This window comes from Tachyglossus aculeatus, chromosome X1 (genome assembly GCF_015852505.1).
Source record: "Tachyglossus aculeatus isolate mTacAcu1 chromosome X1, mTacAcu1.pri, whole genome shotgun sequence".
NCBI classification, from domain to species: Eukaryota; Metazoa; Chordata; class Mammalia; order Monotremata; family Tachyglossidae; genus Tachyglossus; species Tachyglossus aculeatus.
Window position 1 is genome coordinate 123581587 of NC_052101.1, and position 18409 is coordinate 123599995.

General features: G+C 57.8%; 1 protein-coding gene across 3 annotated transcripts; it reads right to left on the reverse strand.

Moving 5' to 3' along the window:
* Positions 1-648: 648 nt before the first annotated feature.
* LOC119950280 (transducin-like enhancer protein 1) lies at positions 649-18409 on the reverse strand. 3 transcript variants are annotated; one of them, XM_038772539.1, is made up of 21 exons: positions 18279-18409; positions 17410-17548; positions 16519-16673; positions 15930-15993; positions 15604-15648; positions 9392-9454; positions 9117-9191; positions 8163-8358; positions 7830-7861; positions 7450-7554; positions 7049-7093; positions 6310-6474; positions 6030-6162; positions 5769-5938; positions 5601-5677; positions 4678-4927; positions 4186-4433; positions 2071-2218; positions 1808-1958; positions 1272-1348; positions 649-1103 (listed from the first exon to the last, which is right to left on the reverse strand). In XM_038772539.1, the coding sequence occupies exons 2-21, from the start codon at positions 17431-17433 to the stop codon at positions 996-998; spliced, it is 2331 nt and encodes a 776-aa protein (XP_038628467.1). In that variant the 5' UTR covers positions 17434-17548; positions 18279-18409; the 3' UTR covers positions 649-995. The 3 variants fall into 3 exon arrangements, with proteins under 3 accessions (XP_038628467.1, XP_038628465.1, XP_038628466.1); XM_038772537.1 differs by lacking the exon at positions 18279-18409 and adding an exon at positions 18033-18115; XM_038772538.1 differs by lacking the exons at positions 9392-9454; positions 18279-18409 and adding an exon at positions 18033-18115.

Sequence of the window (18409 nt, forward strand, 5' to 3'; positions counted from 1 at the left end):
CCCCCAGACCACAATTTTTCGTCTATAGCCCTATTATGATCCCACCTTCTCCACAAAGCCTTTTCAGATGAACCCCAGCCCTGCCCTCTCTGCCCCAGCTCTCCCGTAAAGGCTTTCACCCATGGAAGCTGCCATCCCCCTGAATTGGGGTGGGCAGAGGAGCGTGTATAACCACAATTCAACAGTGGTACCCCCTCAGTGCACTTCAAAACCAGGTCTGGGAGCTATGGTTACCTCTACACTGTAAGCTCCTTGATAACAAGGATCACCAACTCTGTGGTACTCTCCCACACACTGAGTACAATGCTCTGCCCCCTCAGCAAGCACGAAACAATTAACACCACTTGAAGTTTCCTTCCCCACAAAGGGTAGAATAAGCAGCCCGGGGGTGTTACGACAGAGGGGTTGGTCCCATATAGCCAGTATATACCATATCCTGGTGGCCCCAACTAGCAAGCCACGAGCAGGCACGGGGGATCTGGTGGGGCAAGCAGGGGCAGAAGGGGAGAGTTGGGAGAAAAAACTAACCCCTGGAGGTGGAGCTGCTAGGGAAGCTGGTGGTTTGAGTCCATGGAGACGGGCAACAAGCTAGGGACCAAAAGGTGGGGGCGAGGGCAGAGGCCAGCACCTGGTTCGGCTGCAGACACCTGTGGCTGACACACCTCAGATTTTTTATTAAATACAAACTAAAATCCTGGCCAAGAGATCACAAACCCTCTTCCAAAAAAAAGAAGTGAAAATTAAAAGGTAGAAAAAATAACCCAATCACAGGAAACCTAAACAGTTCAGGTTCAGAGAAACCCCCACATGGAGGTGGGGGGGTGGGGGTGGAGAGAGGGGAAAGAGAAGCAAAGGAGGAAGGGGGGGAGGGAGGGTTGTTGGTCAGATTTTGCCTACACCCCTTTGCCGGCTGGACCCGCTGGGGGCTTTCTTGCCCCCCACCCAAGCCGGCTGGGGCAGATCTTTGGGACGTCGCTGACGGGCTGGCTGCTGTCTTAGTAAATGACCTCATACACCGTGGCTTTCTTGTCCCCAGAACCGGTGACAATGAACTGGTCATCCGTGGAGACGTCACAGCTCAGGACAGATGAGGATTCTTTTGACTGCAGTGAGGTTGGGGGGGAGAAGATGGGGGGAGGGGGATGCAGAGAAGAGAGGTGGGGAGGGAAAGGAACAAAGTTACTGCAGAACTGGGGTGGGGGGGCAGGCAGGAGAAGGAGGAGGTGGCCCTAACAGGGCAGATGGAAAAGGGGCACGCCCCCTTGCCCTACCTGGAAGATGCTGGCCCCATAGGGTGTTCTCCAGGCATTGAGGAGGTTGTCCTTGCCCGTGCTCACAAACCACTTGCCTGCGGGTCAGAGCGCGGGGCAGGGGCCAGATCAGCGGAGTCAGCCCCCCCCCCCACAAAGGGAGCCCAGCTTGGCTCCTACAGGGCCCAGTTGCTCCTGCCCCGCATCGCGAGGGGGCATTCATCACAGAGCCAGAGAAGGCAAGCTGAGCACCTCTCTCCACCGGCTCCACTCCCCTCCTGCCCCCCAGGGTTGGGGGGGAGGGTTAGGGAGGAAGTCGATTCTGTCTGGAGCCATCAGCCGGGGTGGCCCACCCGCTGGGGTGAACTGAAGTGGCCGGCGGGCTCCCCACCATCTGGGCCCACACAGGAGGGCTGCTCCCACTTCTCCCCCCAGACTCTGCAGTGGCCCTGGCCTTTAGGGCAGAAAGGGAGAAAAGGAAGGAGGGAGAGGGGGGAGTGGAGAAGTCCAGGCAGCCTGGGGCCTTCTCCCGGTCCCTGGTCCCGTCCCGCTCCTACCGCAGGAGGCGAACTTGAGGGAGAGGACACAGCTCTCGTGCAGGTGCAGCTGGTACTTGTCGGGCTTGTTGACGTGGAGCACCTCCACGTTGCTGCTCTCCATGCCCACCGCCAGCCACTCCCCAGTGGGGCAATGACCCAGGGAGAAGATCTGTGGGTGGGGGTGAGGGAGAAAATCCAACAGAGCAGTCAGCCCCCAGCAGCCAGGACCTCGCCAGAGACATCCTCCTCCCACTCTGTTCCAGCCCCGTGGCCCCGGGTACCTGTGAGCTGAAGTCATGCTGCTGCAGCTGCCGCCCCTCCCGCAGGTCCCAGCAGCGCACAGTGTTGTCCAGGCCACCTGTCCACAGCTTGTTGCCATCATTGGAGATATCAATGCAGCTGGCACCATCCGTGTGGCCTTGGAATTGCCTGGGGGGGTGGAGGGATAGGCATTTGGCTACCCCTCACCTCCCAACACCCCACCCACCCCGATGGGCACACCGACTAGGGTAGATCTACCCATAAGGGCCGGACAGACTCAGCAGCCCTGACCCCATTATCTGCCAGCCCACCTCTCTCCCTCCAGGCGTTTTCACCAAACCCAAACAGAAGGCCATCCGGCAGCTCTGGGCTAAGGCATGGATGGGACAGAAGACTTGTCCCTGGCTCCACCAGAGTAGAATTCCAGGAGGAGGGATTTGAAGGGCTGCTCCTAAATCTGAGACCCCCTGAGACCCCCCAGCCATTACTTTTGGTTGGAACCCAGCTTTATAATTTCGCTCTCTGGCTTTTGGAAGATAGACTTGAGCTTGGCTTCATTAGACTGAGGGGCAGGGGTTGACTCCGCCACTAACTCCTGGGCTCAGCCTCCCGGGGTGGGGGAGCTCAGGACGAGCTGCTTGTCCTCTGAGAAGGCAGAGGAAGAGGGACTGTCTCCAATGAACACTGGTACGGACTGGATGCCCTCTGGGAGGCAGGCCCTGAACTGTGCATATCCTCAACATCTCCTGAGGGCAGAGCACTGAACCAAGTATTTACTGCCTTCAAAGCTCTACTGGGGAACACAAGAGATGCGCTCCCAGCTGTTAAGAGGTTTACAATCTAACTGGTAGGCAGTATACACAAATTGACAAATATTCAATAGTTAAAAGAGAATAAGATTGGGAGCAAGTGGATACATCGATATCTGATAAGGAAACAAATACCTGCATGGGTGGCTTGGAAGTAATCAAACAGTGAAGGGGAGGGATTGATCAGGGAGGTTTCCTGGAGGAGGAGGAGGCTCTGTCAAAGAGCTCAGAAGGTGGGGGGTGGGCTTTGAGATTGGGTGAAGTGGGGGCAGAAGGGGGTGGAGCTGGAAACCGGCAGAGGGTCAGGGGTTTCTGTTTTATTCAGGAAGCAGGAGAGCCACTGGAGGGGGGTGAGATGGGAGGGAAAGACAGGCTCTGATTAGCATCTGACAATCTGGGCAATTATGTGCAGGACCGACCTCTGATGGGGGAGGCTGGAGGTCGATTTATTTTGTTAATATGTTTTGTTTTGTTGTCTGTCTCCCCCTTCTAGACTGTGAGCCCGTTGTTGGGTAGGGACTGTCTCTATATGATGCCAACTTGTACTTCCCAAGCGCTTAGTACAATGCTCTGCACACAGTAAGTGCTCAATAAATACGATTGATTGAATGAATGAATGAATGAAGGACGGGAAGGAGACTGTTGCAGTCAGTAATCAAGCTGGGCAGTGATGGTGACAAGGGCTTGGACCAAGATGGTGGCAATAAGGGGGTGGGGCAGAAAGGGGCAGATTCGTGAAATATTGGAGAGGAAGAACCAGCAGGCTTTAGAGAATGTCATCTTGAGAGACTGTCATCTCCCCACCCTATTTCTCCCCTAACTGCTACTTCAGCACTTCCCTATCACCTAAGCACTGGAATACTTTGCACCTCCCCTGTTGCACTTTAGTAGTAGTAGCAGCAGCACCATTTATTAAGCACCCACTTGATGCGGTGCACTGTACTGGGCACTTGGGAAACACAGAATAACTAAGTGATATATTCACTGCTGAAAGGAACCGTCTTCACACTCTGCTGCTTTCCTCTACCGATAATTTATTTTAATGTCTTTCTGCCTGTTTCGACTGTCAGGTCCTTGAGGGCAGGGCTCATGTCTTCTAACTCTTCTGTACTCTCCTGATTGTTTAGTACAGTGCCATAGGTGCTCAATAAATCCTACCAATGGAGTGATAGAAGGAGTCAGTCAGAGATGACCCCAAGGCTACAGGCTCAGGAGTGTGCAGGGGGTGGGGGGCACGAACGGGGGGCAGGGGGATAAGAGGCAAACGGGGGCAATGGTGCCAAATCGGAGGCAGAAGTCAGGGAGCTGGGTAGGCAGACGGCTCACCGGACCAACGTCTGGTTCTGTAGGTCCCAAACCACGATGTTGCCGTCACTGCAGCAGGAGAAGCAGACCTTAGCGTCAGGGCTGATGGCCAGGGCGTAGCAGGCAGGGGCAGAGGAGGTCAGCTCGGCCTTGATGCGGGGGGTGGGGGCGGCCAGGTCCCAAATGGACAGGGTGCTGGCCTCGCCTCCCACGATGAGACTCCGCCCGTCCGGCAGCAGCTTGCAAGAGCGGATGTAGTTGTCCCGGTTCTGGGGGGGTGCAGGGATGGGGGCAGGGGTCAGTCCTGGGGCCCGACCGCAGCCCTGTCCCGCACCGCCCCACATCGGGGTAGACGCCCAGGCCTCGGCGGGCCCAGTTGGCCGTTGGCACACGCCAGGGCCCAGGGCCAGCGAGGGCCCGTGAAGAGGGAGAGGACCGGTCGGGGCTCCCAGGGGCCACCGGTCCGGGCCTGCCCTCCCCATGCCCGGAGTCCCTCCAGCCCCCTCCTCTCACCAGGCAGTCCAGCTGGGCCACGGGCGTCTTGGTGCCAGGCTGCCCCACATCCCACACCTTGACGCAGCCTTTGCCCCCGGTGTAGACATGCTGGGTGGAGTTGCTGATGGTGACGGCGCAGACCACCTCACCGTGGCTCAGGGTGTGCAGCTGGCGGGCGTGCCGGGGGATGCCCGAGCCAATGAGGGCGTCCGACGGAAAGGGCACCGGCTGCACCTGCCCGTCACCCGACACGTGGAAGGAATAGGCCCTGGGGGGAACAGGAGATGGGAGGAGGGAAGCAAAATGGAGGGTCACCCCAGAGACCAGCCCTGGCCTCCCCTCACCTGCTAGATTCAGTCAGATCCTCCCTAGGGCCACAAGCCCTGGAGCCGTGCCTAGTTCTAGGGATCAGAAAGCAGCTGAGGGTCTTCTACTCCACCCGGGGCACTGGTTACAGTGATCAAATCTGTGCCCTATCTGATGGAGGAGGCAGGGTAGAGCCGGTCCTGAGCCTCACACCTTGGGCCCTACCCAGAGGTCAACATCCTTCCCTGCCCCTTTCCACCAACCCCTCCTCCTGGCTTCCCAGCACAGTTCCAGACCCCTCAAACTGCTCCGTCCTGCCCTGCTGTGACCACCCAGCTGTTCCTGTGGGGGCTGGCCAGCCAGCTGTGGGCCTTTCCTGCCTCCCCTAATGGCTTGGGGTACTCCCTAAGGTCACTTCTCTTCCTTGGGCCTATAGGGCCTGGCCCCAACCCCGGCAGCCTTCTCTTCCTCCAGCCAAATGCAGAGTGCTGATGCCCACAAGTCCCAAACAGGGAGCACTGGCCCCAGCCCCACTGACCCTAGGAGAATGCCCCAGCCCCACAGCTGAGCTCCCTTCGGCAGCTTCCCCCACCATCCCTGATCCCACCTTGAAGGGATTCGAACTGGCCACTCACGGTTTTCCCGAGGAGCTGGCTGGCAGGTTGGCAGAACCCCCTGGCACCCGCATGTGGGTGTGTGAGTCGTAGCTGACCTGGGAGGAGGGGGCAGAGGAGAAGGGACATGGTCAGCTAGCCATCTGGCTGGGGGAGGGAGGACCAGGGGAGAGCCAGGCCCAGACTCACCAGAGGTGAGCGGCTGTAGCTGGCGGAGGCCCCGTTGATTTGTGACGACACCAGGTGGAGGCTGGCGTAGGCCCCAGTCCCAGACACTTCACCGTTCAGGGCAGGGTGGGCCATACTGAAGGGGCTGGGGTAGGAGGTCTGGACCGCCAGTGGGTTCCTCAGGCTTAGAGCTGTGTGGACGGGCCAGCAAGTGGGCAGAGTCAGGGGGATGGGGGAAGAGACAGGGATTAACCCCGGCATCCTTGACATCCCGACGCTCACCTAAGGAGTCCACACTGGGCTTGCCTGTGCCAGCTCGGAAAGGCTGGGCACTGTTGCTGAGTCCTGGCATCAACCCGTCACCCTGGGAAGTTGGGGTGCTGGATTTCAGGCCGGGCGTACCGGTTTTCTCCATCTGCCAAGGGGGAGATGGTGCCTCCTGGCTCTGCTTCCTGCCCTCAAGGGGACACTGAGGTCCAGGGCAGGGCCCTGCCACCAGCTCCCTCCCCCCACACCCCCAGCCCTGGTCCCATGCCCACTCCCTCCCTTCCAGGAGACATACCACTGGGGGTGGGGGCGGCTCCTTGCTCCGCGATGGGGAGGTGCTTCGGGAGGAGGCCACGGATGGAGGACTGAGGGGCACCACCTCCTTCCTCTGTGAGGTCCCTTTGGCCAGCCCATTCTCCCGCGAGGAATACGAGTGGACGCTGTGTGGGGACTGGGGGTCCTGGGGGAGGAGAGAGGAGACGGGGCCATTGGCTTGCTGCGTTCTCCAGCTGAGGAGGGATCAACTCCCCCACCCACCCACCTCAAGTTGCCCAGGACAGAGGGACACAGGTATCTTACACTGGCCAAAATAATAGTAATAATGATGGCATTTATTAAGCACTTACTATGTGCAAAGCACTGTTCTAAGTGCTGGGGAGGTTACAAGGTGATCAGGTTGTCCCACAGGGGGCTCACAGTCTTAATTCCCATTTTACAGATGAGGTAACTGAGGCCCAGATAAGTGACTTGCCCAAAGTCACCCAGCTGACAAGTGGCGGACCTGGGATTTGAACCCATGACCTCTGACTCCAAAGCCCATGCTCTTTCCACTGAGCCACGCTGCTTCTCTAAAAGAGCAGCAAGCAAAGAGCTGCCCCCAAAGACAACCCCCATCCCTGGCCAAACGCTGCAGCTCTGCCCCTTCCACAGTCTCCGGCTTCTTCCTGCTCTGACATTGGGTCGGGGAGGGTCCCCGAGCTTAGCCCCCGAAACACCCCCCAAGACCCTCCTGAAAGTAGAGAACAGACACCCACCTCATCCACTACTAGGTTGTCCTCACTCTTGTCAGCGTCACTGCTCTGGAACCAGGAGGGGAGACACATGACTATCCTCCTACCTGCCCCCTTCCATCCCGATCCTCTTCCCACTATCCTCCACACCTGTATGCTTCTCCTTTCCCAAAGTATGCTCCTATCAACTGGCTCATTATAGCTCCACTACATCCCTGGAAGGCAAGGACAGTTCTCTCCACTTCATGGATGGGAGGCCCAGACAGGGTGAGCAACTAGCCTAAGGTCACACAGCAGGGTGGTGGTAGGGAGCCAGCAATAAAGCCCCGCACTCTTCCCTCTAAACCACACTGCCTCCCAGGAGATGCCATCCATCCTCCCCTCCCCTTACTCATCCCTCCCTCCCCAATCCCCTCACTCCTCACATAGTCTGGGACGAAGTCCTTCTCATCCGCTTTCCGCTTCTTGTTGCCGCTCAGGTATTCAGAGAGGGTGCGTGGCCGCTCTCCATTGGGCAATGCCACGGAGCTCTAGAGGGGAGCGGAGGGTCAGGAGGGTGAATCTGGACTCTAGGTCCAGCCGCTGCCCCCCACCGGGCTGTGCTGCTCCAAGCCCCTAAGATGCCCGAGGGAGGGACAGAAGGCCTTTGGGCAGGAGTCGCACGCCAGCTTTGGAAAATAAGGGACAGCCAGCAGGGGATGAGCTGGCAGGAGGCGGATGGACAGATAACACACAACTTGGGGTAAATCCCCGCCTCCCACTCAGCTTGCAGCTGAGCAGACAATGAACGCCAGCCGGCACTTACCGGGCCTGGGTCTCTCTCTGTAACCATGGCAACTGCAGCAGCAGGGCAAGGTAGAGGGGTGGGTAGGGGGAGGGACAGGAAGGAGGAAGAGAAAACGGTTCAGGTTTAATAGTTATGCATAGGGGATCTGGTCTCTCCACCTGCTGACCCCCAAACCTGCCCAGAGAGGCCTCCCCTTCCCTGGACAGAGCAGCAGCCAGCAGGTGCCTGGCTCCATGGCCCCCTCCTTCTTCCCCACCCCAATGCCAGCCGGGCTGGCACCCTTTTCAAGTGGGCAGGGCTGAGGGGTTTGGGGAAACACATCAGTGCCCCCCTCGCCTGCCAGGGACCCACCTCTGTGCTCAGCCTCATGCAGGCCTCGATCTTCCTTGGGGACCAGCTGTCCCTGGGCCCCCAGGGCCCCGGTCAGGGCCAGGAGCCCTGAGGTGCTGCCCAGGCTTGCCAGGCTGGGGGGCTGCAGGCCCGAGGGGTGGGGGGTGAGGGGGATGGGCGGGGCGTGGTGAGACAGGTGTTGAGCCTGGAGCTGGTGCTGAGGGAGAGGGAAGGGGTCGGGGGAGGAGTGGAGACAGAGACAGAGAGAGACACACACAGAGACAGACAGAGACAGAGAGGCAAGCGACAGTTTGGTGGTGGGGTCCTCGGGGCAGCCAGGCAAACTGGTTGGGGAGGAAGGTGGTGAGATTGGAGGGTCCTGGAAGCCAGGGTTTGGGCCAACCTCAATGTAGGTGAGCACTGAGGTAGGGTTAGGGTTGGGTCTGGAGGAGCCAGAACCATCTCAGGGGGCCAGAAAAGTCACCTCCCTCCCTTCCTCAAACACTCCTCATGGACCCAGTTGCCAGGCAGAGGAGACCCAGCCAGCACCCCTTCCCCTTCGGCGAAGAGACCACAGCAATGGCCGTGGAGGGGGACATGGTTCCTTGGGGACCCCCAAAATACCTGAAAGGAATAGGGAGCTCTTCCTCCTATCAAAGGGCTGGGAGCTGCCCTAACTCCTGGGTCCGCCTGTTTTGAGGCTCTGGGGGAAGATGGCTGCCCCTCCCCATAAGCCCCCAGAATGACAGCCCTTGGGGGTGGCAACGGAAACCAGGGCTGGGACATAGAAACCTCTGAAGGCCCATTCCTCCCAGATCCCGATGGCAACTCCCATCTCACCCCCACCCAGTTATGGCAGGGGGCTGAAGTAGAAGCCCTCCAGAGACAGAGGGCGGCAACACACGCTCCCTTCTCTGCTCCCCAAGGTAACCCCACTCCCAGGGGTCCCCCCCTACTGCCACCTCAGCCACCTACCCCAATTGCAGCATTCAGCTCGGCCATGGTGACCTGTTTGGCTCGTTCCACTGCCTGGACCACCTGCTGCTGGTGCTGCGGGGGCAGAGGCATCAGCAAGGGCGAGAGAGGGGGCCAGGGCCGGCCCGCCCCAACCCCACACCCCAGAGGGCCTTGGCCGCTGGGCAGAAGGGTCCCCTGGTCCCCCTCCTCCAGCCTGGTGCCAGCCACCTACCAAGAGCTGCCTCCCTCCCTCGCCCTGCCTGGGCGCCCTCAGTGGGACCCGGGCCCCCTACCTCCTGGGACAGAAAGGGGATGAGTTGGGTGCAGATGACGTTCAGACGCTTGGCAATCTCTGTCTGGAAGGAGAATGAGGTGGCTGTCAGGGGCGTCTGCTATTTCCCTTGGAGGGCGGTGGGGGGGCGGGGGGAGAGGGGGTCAGGCGGGAAGTGCCAGGCTCCCCAGAGGCCAAGGGGTTAGGAGCGACATTCCCAGAAGAGCCAGTGATTAGCCTGCACCATCTCACTGCCAGCTCTGTCCTAGACCAACTTCTCCAAGGGCTTTGGAAACCCCTTGTTAGGCCATCTCCCCAGCTACCATTTTCAAGTGGGTAGGGTGCTGGGACTCCCCCACTGCCCAATAATCACAGCCACCCTGGACTAGGTTAGACCAACTGGGACTCGGTTCTCTTCTGGGTCTGCTCCTGCCTCTCCTTCTGCTCCTTTTCAGCCTTCTCTCCCTCCCCTCTCTTTCTCAAATGGTATCTCAACAGCATAAGATAACAAGACAAGATTTGTTAAGTGGTTATTATGTGTCAAATACTGTTCTAACCCCTGGGGCAAGTACAAGCTAGACAGGCCAGTCACAGTCCCTGTCCCACATGGGGCTCACAGTCTAAGTAGGAAGGAGAACAGGTATCCCCATTTTACAGTTGAGGAAACTGAGGCACAGAGAAGTTAAGTGACTTGCCCAAGGACACACAGCAAGCAATTGGCAGAGCAAGGAATAGAACCCAGGTCCTTCTGGCTCCCAGAACTGTACTCTCTCCACTAGGCCACACTGCTTCTCTTGGGTAGGAGGGGAAAGGGGTCCCACCAAGCTTCCCACTCCGCATCCACTCTTGGGGGGCTGATCTCTCCCGTAGCTCCAGCCTCCACACCTGGCAAGCGACCCCAGCCCTGACCCCTCTCTCCTTCACCTGCATGCCACCCCCAAGGCCCCACATCGCCTTCTACCTCCAGGCCATCCCCATCTGGACCTCTGACCGCCACCATCCACGGAGCCGTAACCAGCCTGATCCCCCATCTTCCCTCTCCCCAGCTTTCCCATCACAGTCAGCACCACCAGGCCTTTCCCGTCCCAACAGCCTGCAGACTTGGGGTCACTTCTGACTCCTTTTGGCCATTTACCCCCATTCTTCCCTGCATTCAGACAGTCTCTAAATCCCATCGGTTCTTCCTAGTATTTCATGAATCTGCCCCTTCCTGGTTCAAGCCCTTGTCACCTCCCGGCTGGATTACTGATAGCAGCAGCCTCCTTCCTGGCCTCACTGTCCCCAGCCTCCTCCCTCATGGGTCTGTCCCGCACACAGCTGTCCGGACCATCTCAGACACCAATCAAAGCCCACTATCCTCCCCCTAACTCCCCCATCCCCACCCAGTGGTTCCCCCTGCTTCCCGAATAGAACAGAAACCCTTTCACCCAGAGCTCTCTCGCTCCTGCCCCACCCCAGCTCCCGCTCTTTCCCTGGCCCAAGCAAAGCTCCAACTGTTCCTCATTCTCAGCTTTGCCACTCTTGATATATCATGCCCACCTATCCCCAATCTGGAACATCCTCCCTACTCAGCTTCACCAAGCCACATCCCAGCTCCTTGTGGACAGGAAACGTATTTTGTGTTACTGCTGGATTTTTTCCCCAGGGTTTAGGTACAACGCATGGTATCCTGTGGGCACTCAATATACACTCTTCCTTCTACTTCCCTCATTCAAAACCCTCCTAAAAAGCCCTCTCCTCCAAAAAGGCCTTCACCTCCGCCATGCTATTTCCTCAACACTCATGAATTTCTGTTTAGTCCCTACTGATTTATAAATGTGCCTACTATACCTATCCTCTCACTCTTAATTATGGTCTCTGTCTATCTCGGGGGTACTGCCTTTCCATTAGATTGTAAGTCCCTCAAGGGCAGGGAGCCCATCTTTCACTCCTTTAGTCTGTTCTTCAAATATCCTGCAGCAGTTGTTCGATACACTCAGAATTTTCCTTCTTTGAGTGGAAAATGGACGGGAGGACAAGTTACCTCAGGTCTGAGTGCTTGGCTGGATCCCCAGGGCTCTCCCCCACCCTCTGCTTAGGCCAGATTCCAGAGATAGAGAGGGAGGGAGAGGGACACTTACCCACTCCGCCCCCACCCTCATCCTCCTGAGCCCACGAACGGCTCCATTATCATCTGGACCCAACCCAGCCTTTTGGCTGGGGTCCTTCAGGGCTCGTTACCAGCTGACCACACCCCTCCTGTCTGCTCTCAACTCCAGCTGTCACCTAGCCCACTGCCCCCTTGATGGTCGACCTTCCTGTAGCTTAGTAATGATAATAATAATAATATTATAATTCTTGTTAAGCACTTACTTTGTGTCAAGCACTGGGGTAGATACAAGATAACCACACTGGACATAGCCCCCGTCCCATCTGTGACTCGTAGTCTAAACAAAGAACAGCCTGTGGCTGGGCTGCCCTTTCCCTCCCAACTTTGACCTCAGCAGCGTGGCCTCTCCCACCTCCCCCCCATTCCCCCTTCCTCCCCTCCTCCCACTTCCCAAACACTGAAATGCACCACCTCCTCCTCCAGGAAGCCTTCCCAGCTTCACCCCATCCACTCTCCAACCCACCAGCATCATCCGTGACCTATTTCTCCCCACTCCATCTACACAGGCGTATGTAAGGGAACTGTCTATGTGCCTGTCCTGCTTCCCGAGTGGACTGAGAGCCTTTGGAGGCTAGGGATCTTGAGCCAGTTATTAACCTCTGACACTTCCAAGGCAAAGGGACAGAGTTCAGGGCCTAAATAGCATCAGAGGTCGGGAAGGAAGATTTGTTAAAAAAACACAACAGGATAGAGGGGGGAGGCCCAATCCTCTTCTCTCCCCCCCAACTATGAGCGGCCTCCTTCACCCTTACTGCTGAGTGCTAATTGATGCTCTCAATAGCTCGTCAGGAAGCCCTGGAGAGGCTTGCTCCTTACAGCTGCTGTTTTTCTGCAACACTTGAGTGCGACAAGCAATCACGGGCCCTGAATGCAGGAAAGGGGGGTGGCTGGGGGAAGAGGAGGAGGGGGCACCCCACAAGATGGATAGAGGAGAGGACAGACAGCATTCTGCACTTCAATCAACGTCCTGGCCCCTAAGAAGGCCACACCAGAGCTGGGAGAAGTCTCCCCTCTCCAGCCAACTGCTTCCCCATCCAAGCTGGGGGCAGGGAATTAAAGGGCCAGCAGCAGCGGGCAAACAGGAGCAGCCGCCTGCTTTGGCCCCTTTGGGTACCAAGCAGCCTCCTGGGACTGAGCTGGAGCACTGAACCTCTCCACCCTTCTCCCACCTCATCCCTCCTGCTGCCTGATTACCATCTCTTCCTGCCCCTGTGGGTTGAACTAGCAGCCAGGCACTAGCCCAAGCACACTGGGGTGACTAGTGACCCTTCAAACCTCTAGGGTGGCGGAGTAAAATGAAAGACATGAAGGATAGGACCAGCCCTGACTCTGAGCCTGATGATGATATTTGTTAAGCGCTTACTACGAGCCAAGCACGGACCGTCTCTATATGTTGCCAGCTTGTACTTCCCAAGCGCTTAGTACAGTGCTCTGCATACAGTAAGCACTCAATAAATACAATTGAATGAATGAATGGGGGGACACAAGGTAATCAGGTTGTCCCATGTGGGGCTCACAGTCAATCTCCACTTTACAGATGAGGGAACTGAGGCCCAGAGAAGTGAAGTGACTTGCCCAAAGTCACACAGCTGACAAGTGGCGGAGCCGGGATTAGAACCCATGATCTCTGACTCCCAAGCCCGGGCTCTTGCCACTGAGCCACGCTGCTTGTGCACCCTCCCCCCCAGCCTCTGAATGCATGCAGACCCCCCACCTCGCCCAGGGGTGGGCAGGGCATGGGGGGTGGGGGGGGGGCCGCTGGATTGGCAGTGGGTCGTTTCTGGGAAGGATTTAGCTGTCTCCTGGGGCCAGACATGATGGATTCTCCTCCCTCACACTCTGATGGGCAGCAGCTCCTTGGGGAGTGCTGCCTCCAATTCACTCGTGCTCGTTAATGTGCAATTTACTGGCACTTTAACGCTCTCAGCATGAAAAATGATCGTGCTGTTTGCTGGGCTTTTTCTCCTCTCTAGGCAATCTCTCCCCCATCTCCAACCCCACCCCTACTCAGTGGAGAAGTCAGAAGAAGGGGGGTGGGGTGTGAGGGTGGGGGGTGGGGGTGTCTTGAAAAATAAGCCAAAAAACTGTGTGGGAAACAGGTGGAGTCTAGAGTTGGGCTGGCAGGAATGAAGGGGTAGAGAGGTGCAGGGGAGGGGAAGGGATCCCCTGCCTGGGTGTCTCTGACCACCCCTTCCAACCCTCATACTCCCCTGCTTCCAGAGAGACCTGGCAACGGGATCCAACTCATCACTGACTCCTGGCCCTGGGCTTTGATCCTGAAAGCTTACAGCAACCAGAAAACTAAGACCAGACAACTACTCTGTCTCCAGACCCTCCAGGCCCCATATCTCAGACCTTTCCAAACCAAAAGGCAGTGGCTCATGGGGTCAGCCAACAGTAAGAGTAGTAAGTAGACTGGGGACAGAAGGAGTAATAATAATAATAATGGTATTTGTTAAGCACTTAACTATGTGCCAGGCACCGTACTAAGCGCTGGGGTTGATACAAGCAAATCGGGTTGGACACAGTCCCTGTCCCATGTGGGGCTCACAGTCTCAACTCCCATTTTACAGATGAGGTAACTGAGACCCAGAGAAGTGAAGTGACTTGCCCAAGGTCACACAGCAGACAGGTGGCCAAGTAGGGATTAGAACCCATGACCTTCTGACTCTCAGGCCCATGCTCTAACCACTACTCCATGCTGCTTCTTAGAAGTGGGGACAGGAGCAGGAGTGGGGATAGGCTCCTGAAAGCTGCTCCGCTCAGAGAATGACAAAGTCTCCCCTTCACCGCTTAGGCCCAGTTCTCCAACTGACAGGGCAATATGGGCCAGAATACTGCTGCCACCTCTTCTGGGACAGTAGCCAGGCTCCAGTCCGTCTGACCTCTCTTCCCACCCCCAAGAACGGCAGCAGCTGGGATAAAGGGACAAGTTGCAGGGGTGAGGTGGTTTGGGGCCTTGGTCTCCGTGTCTGGGGGGAGGAGGCTAGGAGATTCTCTGGGGCTGGAGGAGAAAGGGGGTTGAGGGGCCACCAATATGACTCTGGGTCAGCATGGAGCCCTGTCCCAGGGCACATGACCCCTTCAGGGTCACCCAGGACACCGACACCCACAGCTGCTCATCTTCCCAAGACCATAGCTAAATTTGCACTGGAGCTGGGGGGTGGGGGTGTTGACAGAGAAATCCCTCCCCTCTCACGGCCTGATTGGCGGGGTGGGGGTGGAAGAGCGACAGCAGTGATAACCCCCTCAGTCCCTGTGGAAGCTGCTCTCCTCTTTCACTGTGCGGCTATTGGCTGTCAGAGCCCAGACTTACGGGCCCTTGTTAAAGTGCAGACAGCACACTGGCATCGGGCCAGCAGCACCTGGAATCAGCAGTAAATACTGCCGTCTGCAAGGCTCTGCTCAGAGCCGCCAGATGAAATGAGAACAGGGAGGGTGGGAGGATGGAGGGGGCGGTGGAAGGGAGGTCAGACGGGTTGTGGGGGAAGAAAGCCGCACACAAAAACGGTGCCCGCTTCACTTTCAGCTCTCCTTCAGCGCCTGATGGGGCAGAGGGAGGGAGAGACGGCATATAGGGGCTGCGGGTTTCTGGCTCTCAAGTAGCACCTGGGGCTGGCAGTCCGTGAGAGAGAAAAGGGATGGGGGAGGGAAGACTCTGCCCACTCTACTCCTGACTGTGGGAGAACGATCTGGCAGAGCAACAGCTGAGCAGGAAGATGGGGCATTGCTGCCAGCAGAGTGTACAGGGACGGGGGAGGTGAGATGTGTCTCTCGGGGTCCCAAATCAATCCTCTCTGCCCTGTGAGCAGATGGCAGCTCATAGACACCCGCTGGCCCGGGAGGCCCTGGCTGCAGCTGGACCAAAACAAAGCCAGCAGAGCCGCCCCGTGCTCCTGCCCACCCCAAGGGCATGTGGAACGTCCCACCTCAGCGGGCAGTGCAGGGACAGGGGCAGCTGAAGAGGGACCTCCGAGGTCCCGGCTCTAGCTGTTCCTGGCCGAGTGCTTTGGAGAGAGAGGGGCTGATACCAAGGGCTCATGACAAGGCAGAGAAGCTAAACGGATGGATAGCCGGAGACTCACCTGCTTATGCATTTCAATGTTCAGCCCGTAGGACATTTCGTAGTACTGCAAAGGAAGGGGAGCGAGCTGAGTGGAGAAGACACTCAGCCCACCACAGGAAGCTCTCCTGAGCCACGTCCGTGCTGAACGCTCCGGGCTGGGGAGCAGCCGGAGCGTGTCTGCCAGGTTCCGTGATCCCAGCCAATCAGGTGTCCGCTGGGTGTGCGGGGCAGGGGGAAGGGAAGGAGTGGCAGTGCCAGACAACGTCAAGCTGGGAAACCCAAACTCCAAGGGGCTCCTGGCCTCCAGACGAACCAGCCAGGGGCTCCAGGTGGGCCATCACTCACCATGACGTAGTGACGCTGGATTTCAGTCTTCTCCGTCACCAGCTTCTCACACTCTAACTTCAAGCTGTAGAAGGAGAAGGGAGTCCTGAGGGAAATTCAGGATATCACCCCACCCCACCAAATCAGACATTCAACCTCCTCGCTCTCTAGTCCCCTGACATCCTCCATGCCAAGAGCTCGGGAGAGGTCATGGTGGTGAGGGCAAAAGGCAGACTCCAATCCTGCAAGAACACAGCTTTTCTCACAGCCAACTGCTTCCCAAATGAAGGATCTAAGATTTCTCACTTTGACAGTACTGAGTCAATGGTTGAGAGCATCCTGCAAGAAGAATCTGGTTCTGTGGGAGACTGGGGTCTGGTGTGTATGTGCTTGTGTTGGGGGCAGGGATTACAACTGGTGGTTCCTAACCCTCCTGCAGTACTCAGTGGTAACTGGCCCCAAAGAGGGACTCCTGAAGACAGGAGCAAATGCAGGGGCAAGTGGAATGGGCCCAGGTCCCATGGATCTGGCCACTGTCACTTCCTCTCAGTCTGATGTCTAATGCCAGAGGCTTAGCAAAGGTCAGCTGGGCCCAAGGATACCCCCTCACCTGTGGTACTGGTTCTGGAGGAACTGGAACTCTTCCTTGATCCGATCCAGGGTCTCTGGGTAGGTCAGTTTCAGGGACTGTGACGTGGTGGTGGTTGCACTGGTGGCCACGGCCACAGCCGCCGCAGAGGCGAGAGAAGGAGCCTGGAGGTGGGTCTAAGGCAGGAGAGGCAGGGGACAGTAGTGTGGTCAACTGGCCCTGCCTTCCCTCCACTACCCTCAGAACCCCTAGGCTGCTTCCTGAGGACCAAGGCTGGAGCCCAGCCAGTGCAGCCTGCTAATCTCCCTATCCGCAGCTCAGAGAGGAGACGGCTGGGATGAGCCTGGGACACAACAGTTGTTGCAAAAGACACTTGAGGACAAGTGAACGTGGTTTCTGGCCAGTAAACTGCTTCTTGAGAAGCAATGTGGCCTAGCGGAAAGAACACGGGACTGGGAGTCAGGAGACCTGTGTTCTAATCCCAGCTTTGCCACGTGTCTGCTGCGTGACCGTGGAAAAGTCACTTAACTTCTGTGCCTCAGTATGCTCATCTGTAAAATGGGGTCTCAATACCTTGTTCTCCCTTCCCCTTAGACTGTGAATCCCATGTAGGACAGGCACTGCGTCTGACCTGATTATCCTGTATCTATTCCAGCAGTCAGTACAGTGCTTGGCAAAATCTTTGTCATTATTATTATTCTGACATTCACCATTTTGCCAGGCTCTAGAATGTTCACCATCTTGCCAGGCTCTAGAACGATAGGCAAATGTTGCTTTGGGCTTTAGCAGATCCAGGGTTGTGTCCCCCCCCACTCCTCCCAACACGGCACAGCCCAAGTCATGGGAGCCTAGAGGGACTCGACTGGGTCCCCTGGCTGCGGCCCACGGGTTCAGTGAAAGAACAACACTCACCGGTGGCCTGTTCTGGGGAAACATCTTTAGAGAGCTGGGGCGCCTTAATCTCCCAGCCACCTCTCTGGTTACCAGATCCACCACCTGGCCAGAAGCCCAGGGAATCTGGCCCGCAGCTCCAGCCTGTGGACAGTGGGTTCTGAAATGAATACGGGGGAGCAGGGGGGAGGGGGGGAGAAAGGTTGGAAAAGAAGGGGACTCCTGCACCCGGTATTCCACCTGGCGGGCCACGTGAAGCCCAGGCCCCATAATGTGCCCACAGACAATCTTGTTCTGGGACCCTGTCTGGCTCCCATTCATTGTTCTCTCCCCACTAACTCTCATTACTATTACTCCACCTGCCATCCCCAATCGCTTCTGCCAAGGACCCTGGCCCAGTTCAAGGTTGGGCCCTTTTGGCCTGATGCCACCTCCCCCCAGCATATATATATGCCCTTCCGGCCCACTGGCCCTCCCTCCAAATACTACTAAGTCTCGCACCGTCCCAGATACGGCTTCCACCCCTTCCCCTCTATCAGCGATCTCGCTGTCCGGGTCCGCATCCCCAAGTCCTTCAAAACCAGGACTCCATCCTCTGCCCGGCCTGCTCCGGCTCCCGGGGCCCCCCTTCCCTAGTTCCATACAGACAATGGGCTCCTCCTCCTCATCCTCCTCGTCTTCCTCCCCGCCCCCGCCGTCTGCAGCAGGTAAGGCCCCAGCAGCGGAGCGCTCCCAGCTCCCGGGCCGCTCCGCCGCTGTTGTTGCCGCCGCCGCCAGGCCCAGGGACCCGCCTACCCGCCCCTCCTTCTCCAGGACGGAGAGATGGGGGTGGGGAGGAGGACTGGCGGGATGGGGAAGGGGGAGATCCCCGCTCTTGGGGCAGGACTCACCGAGCCCGGGAGAAAAGAGGCGGGGGCGACTCCTCTACCGCAGCTGGCCGGCTCGATCCGCTCCGCACCTGGGGGAAAGCCGAGGCCGGGAGCGCCCTAAGCGCCCCGGGGACCGGGGCTGGGTTGCACAG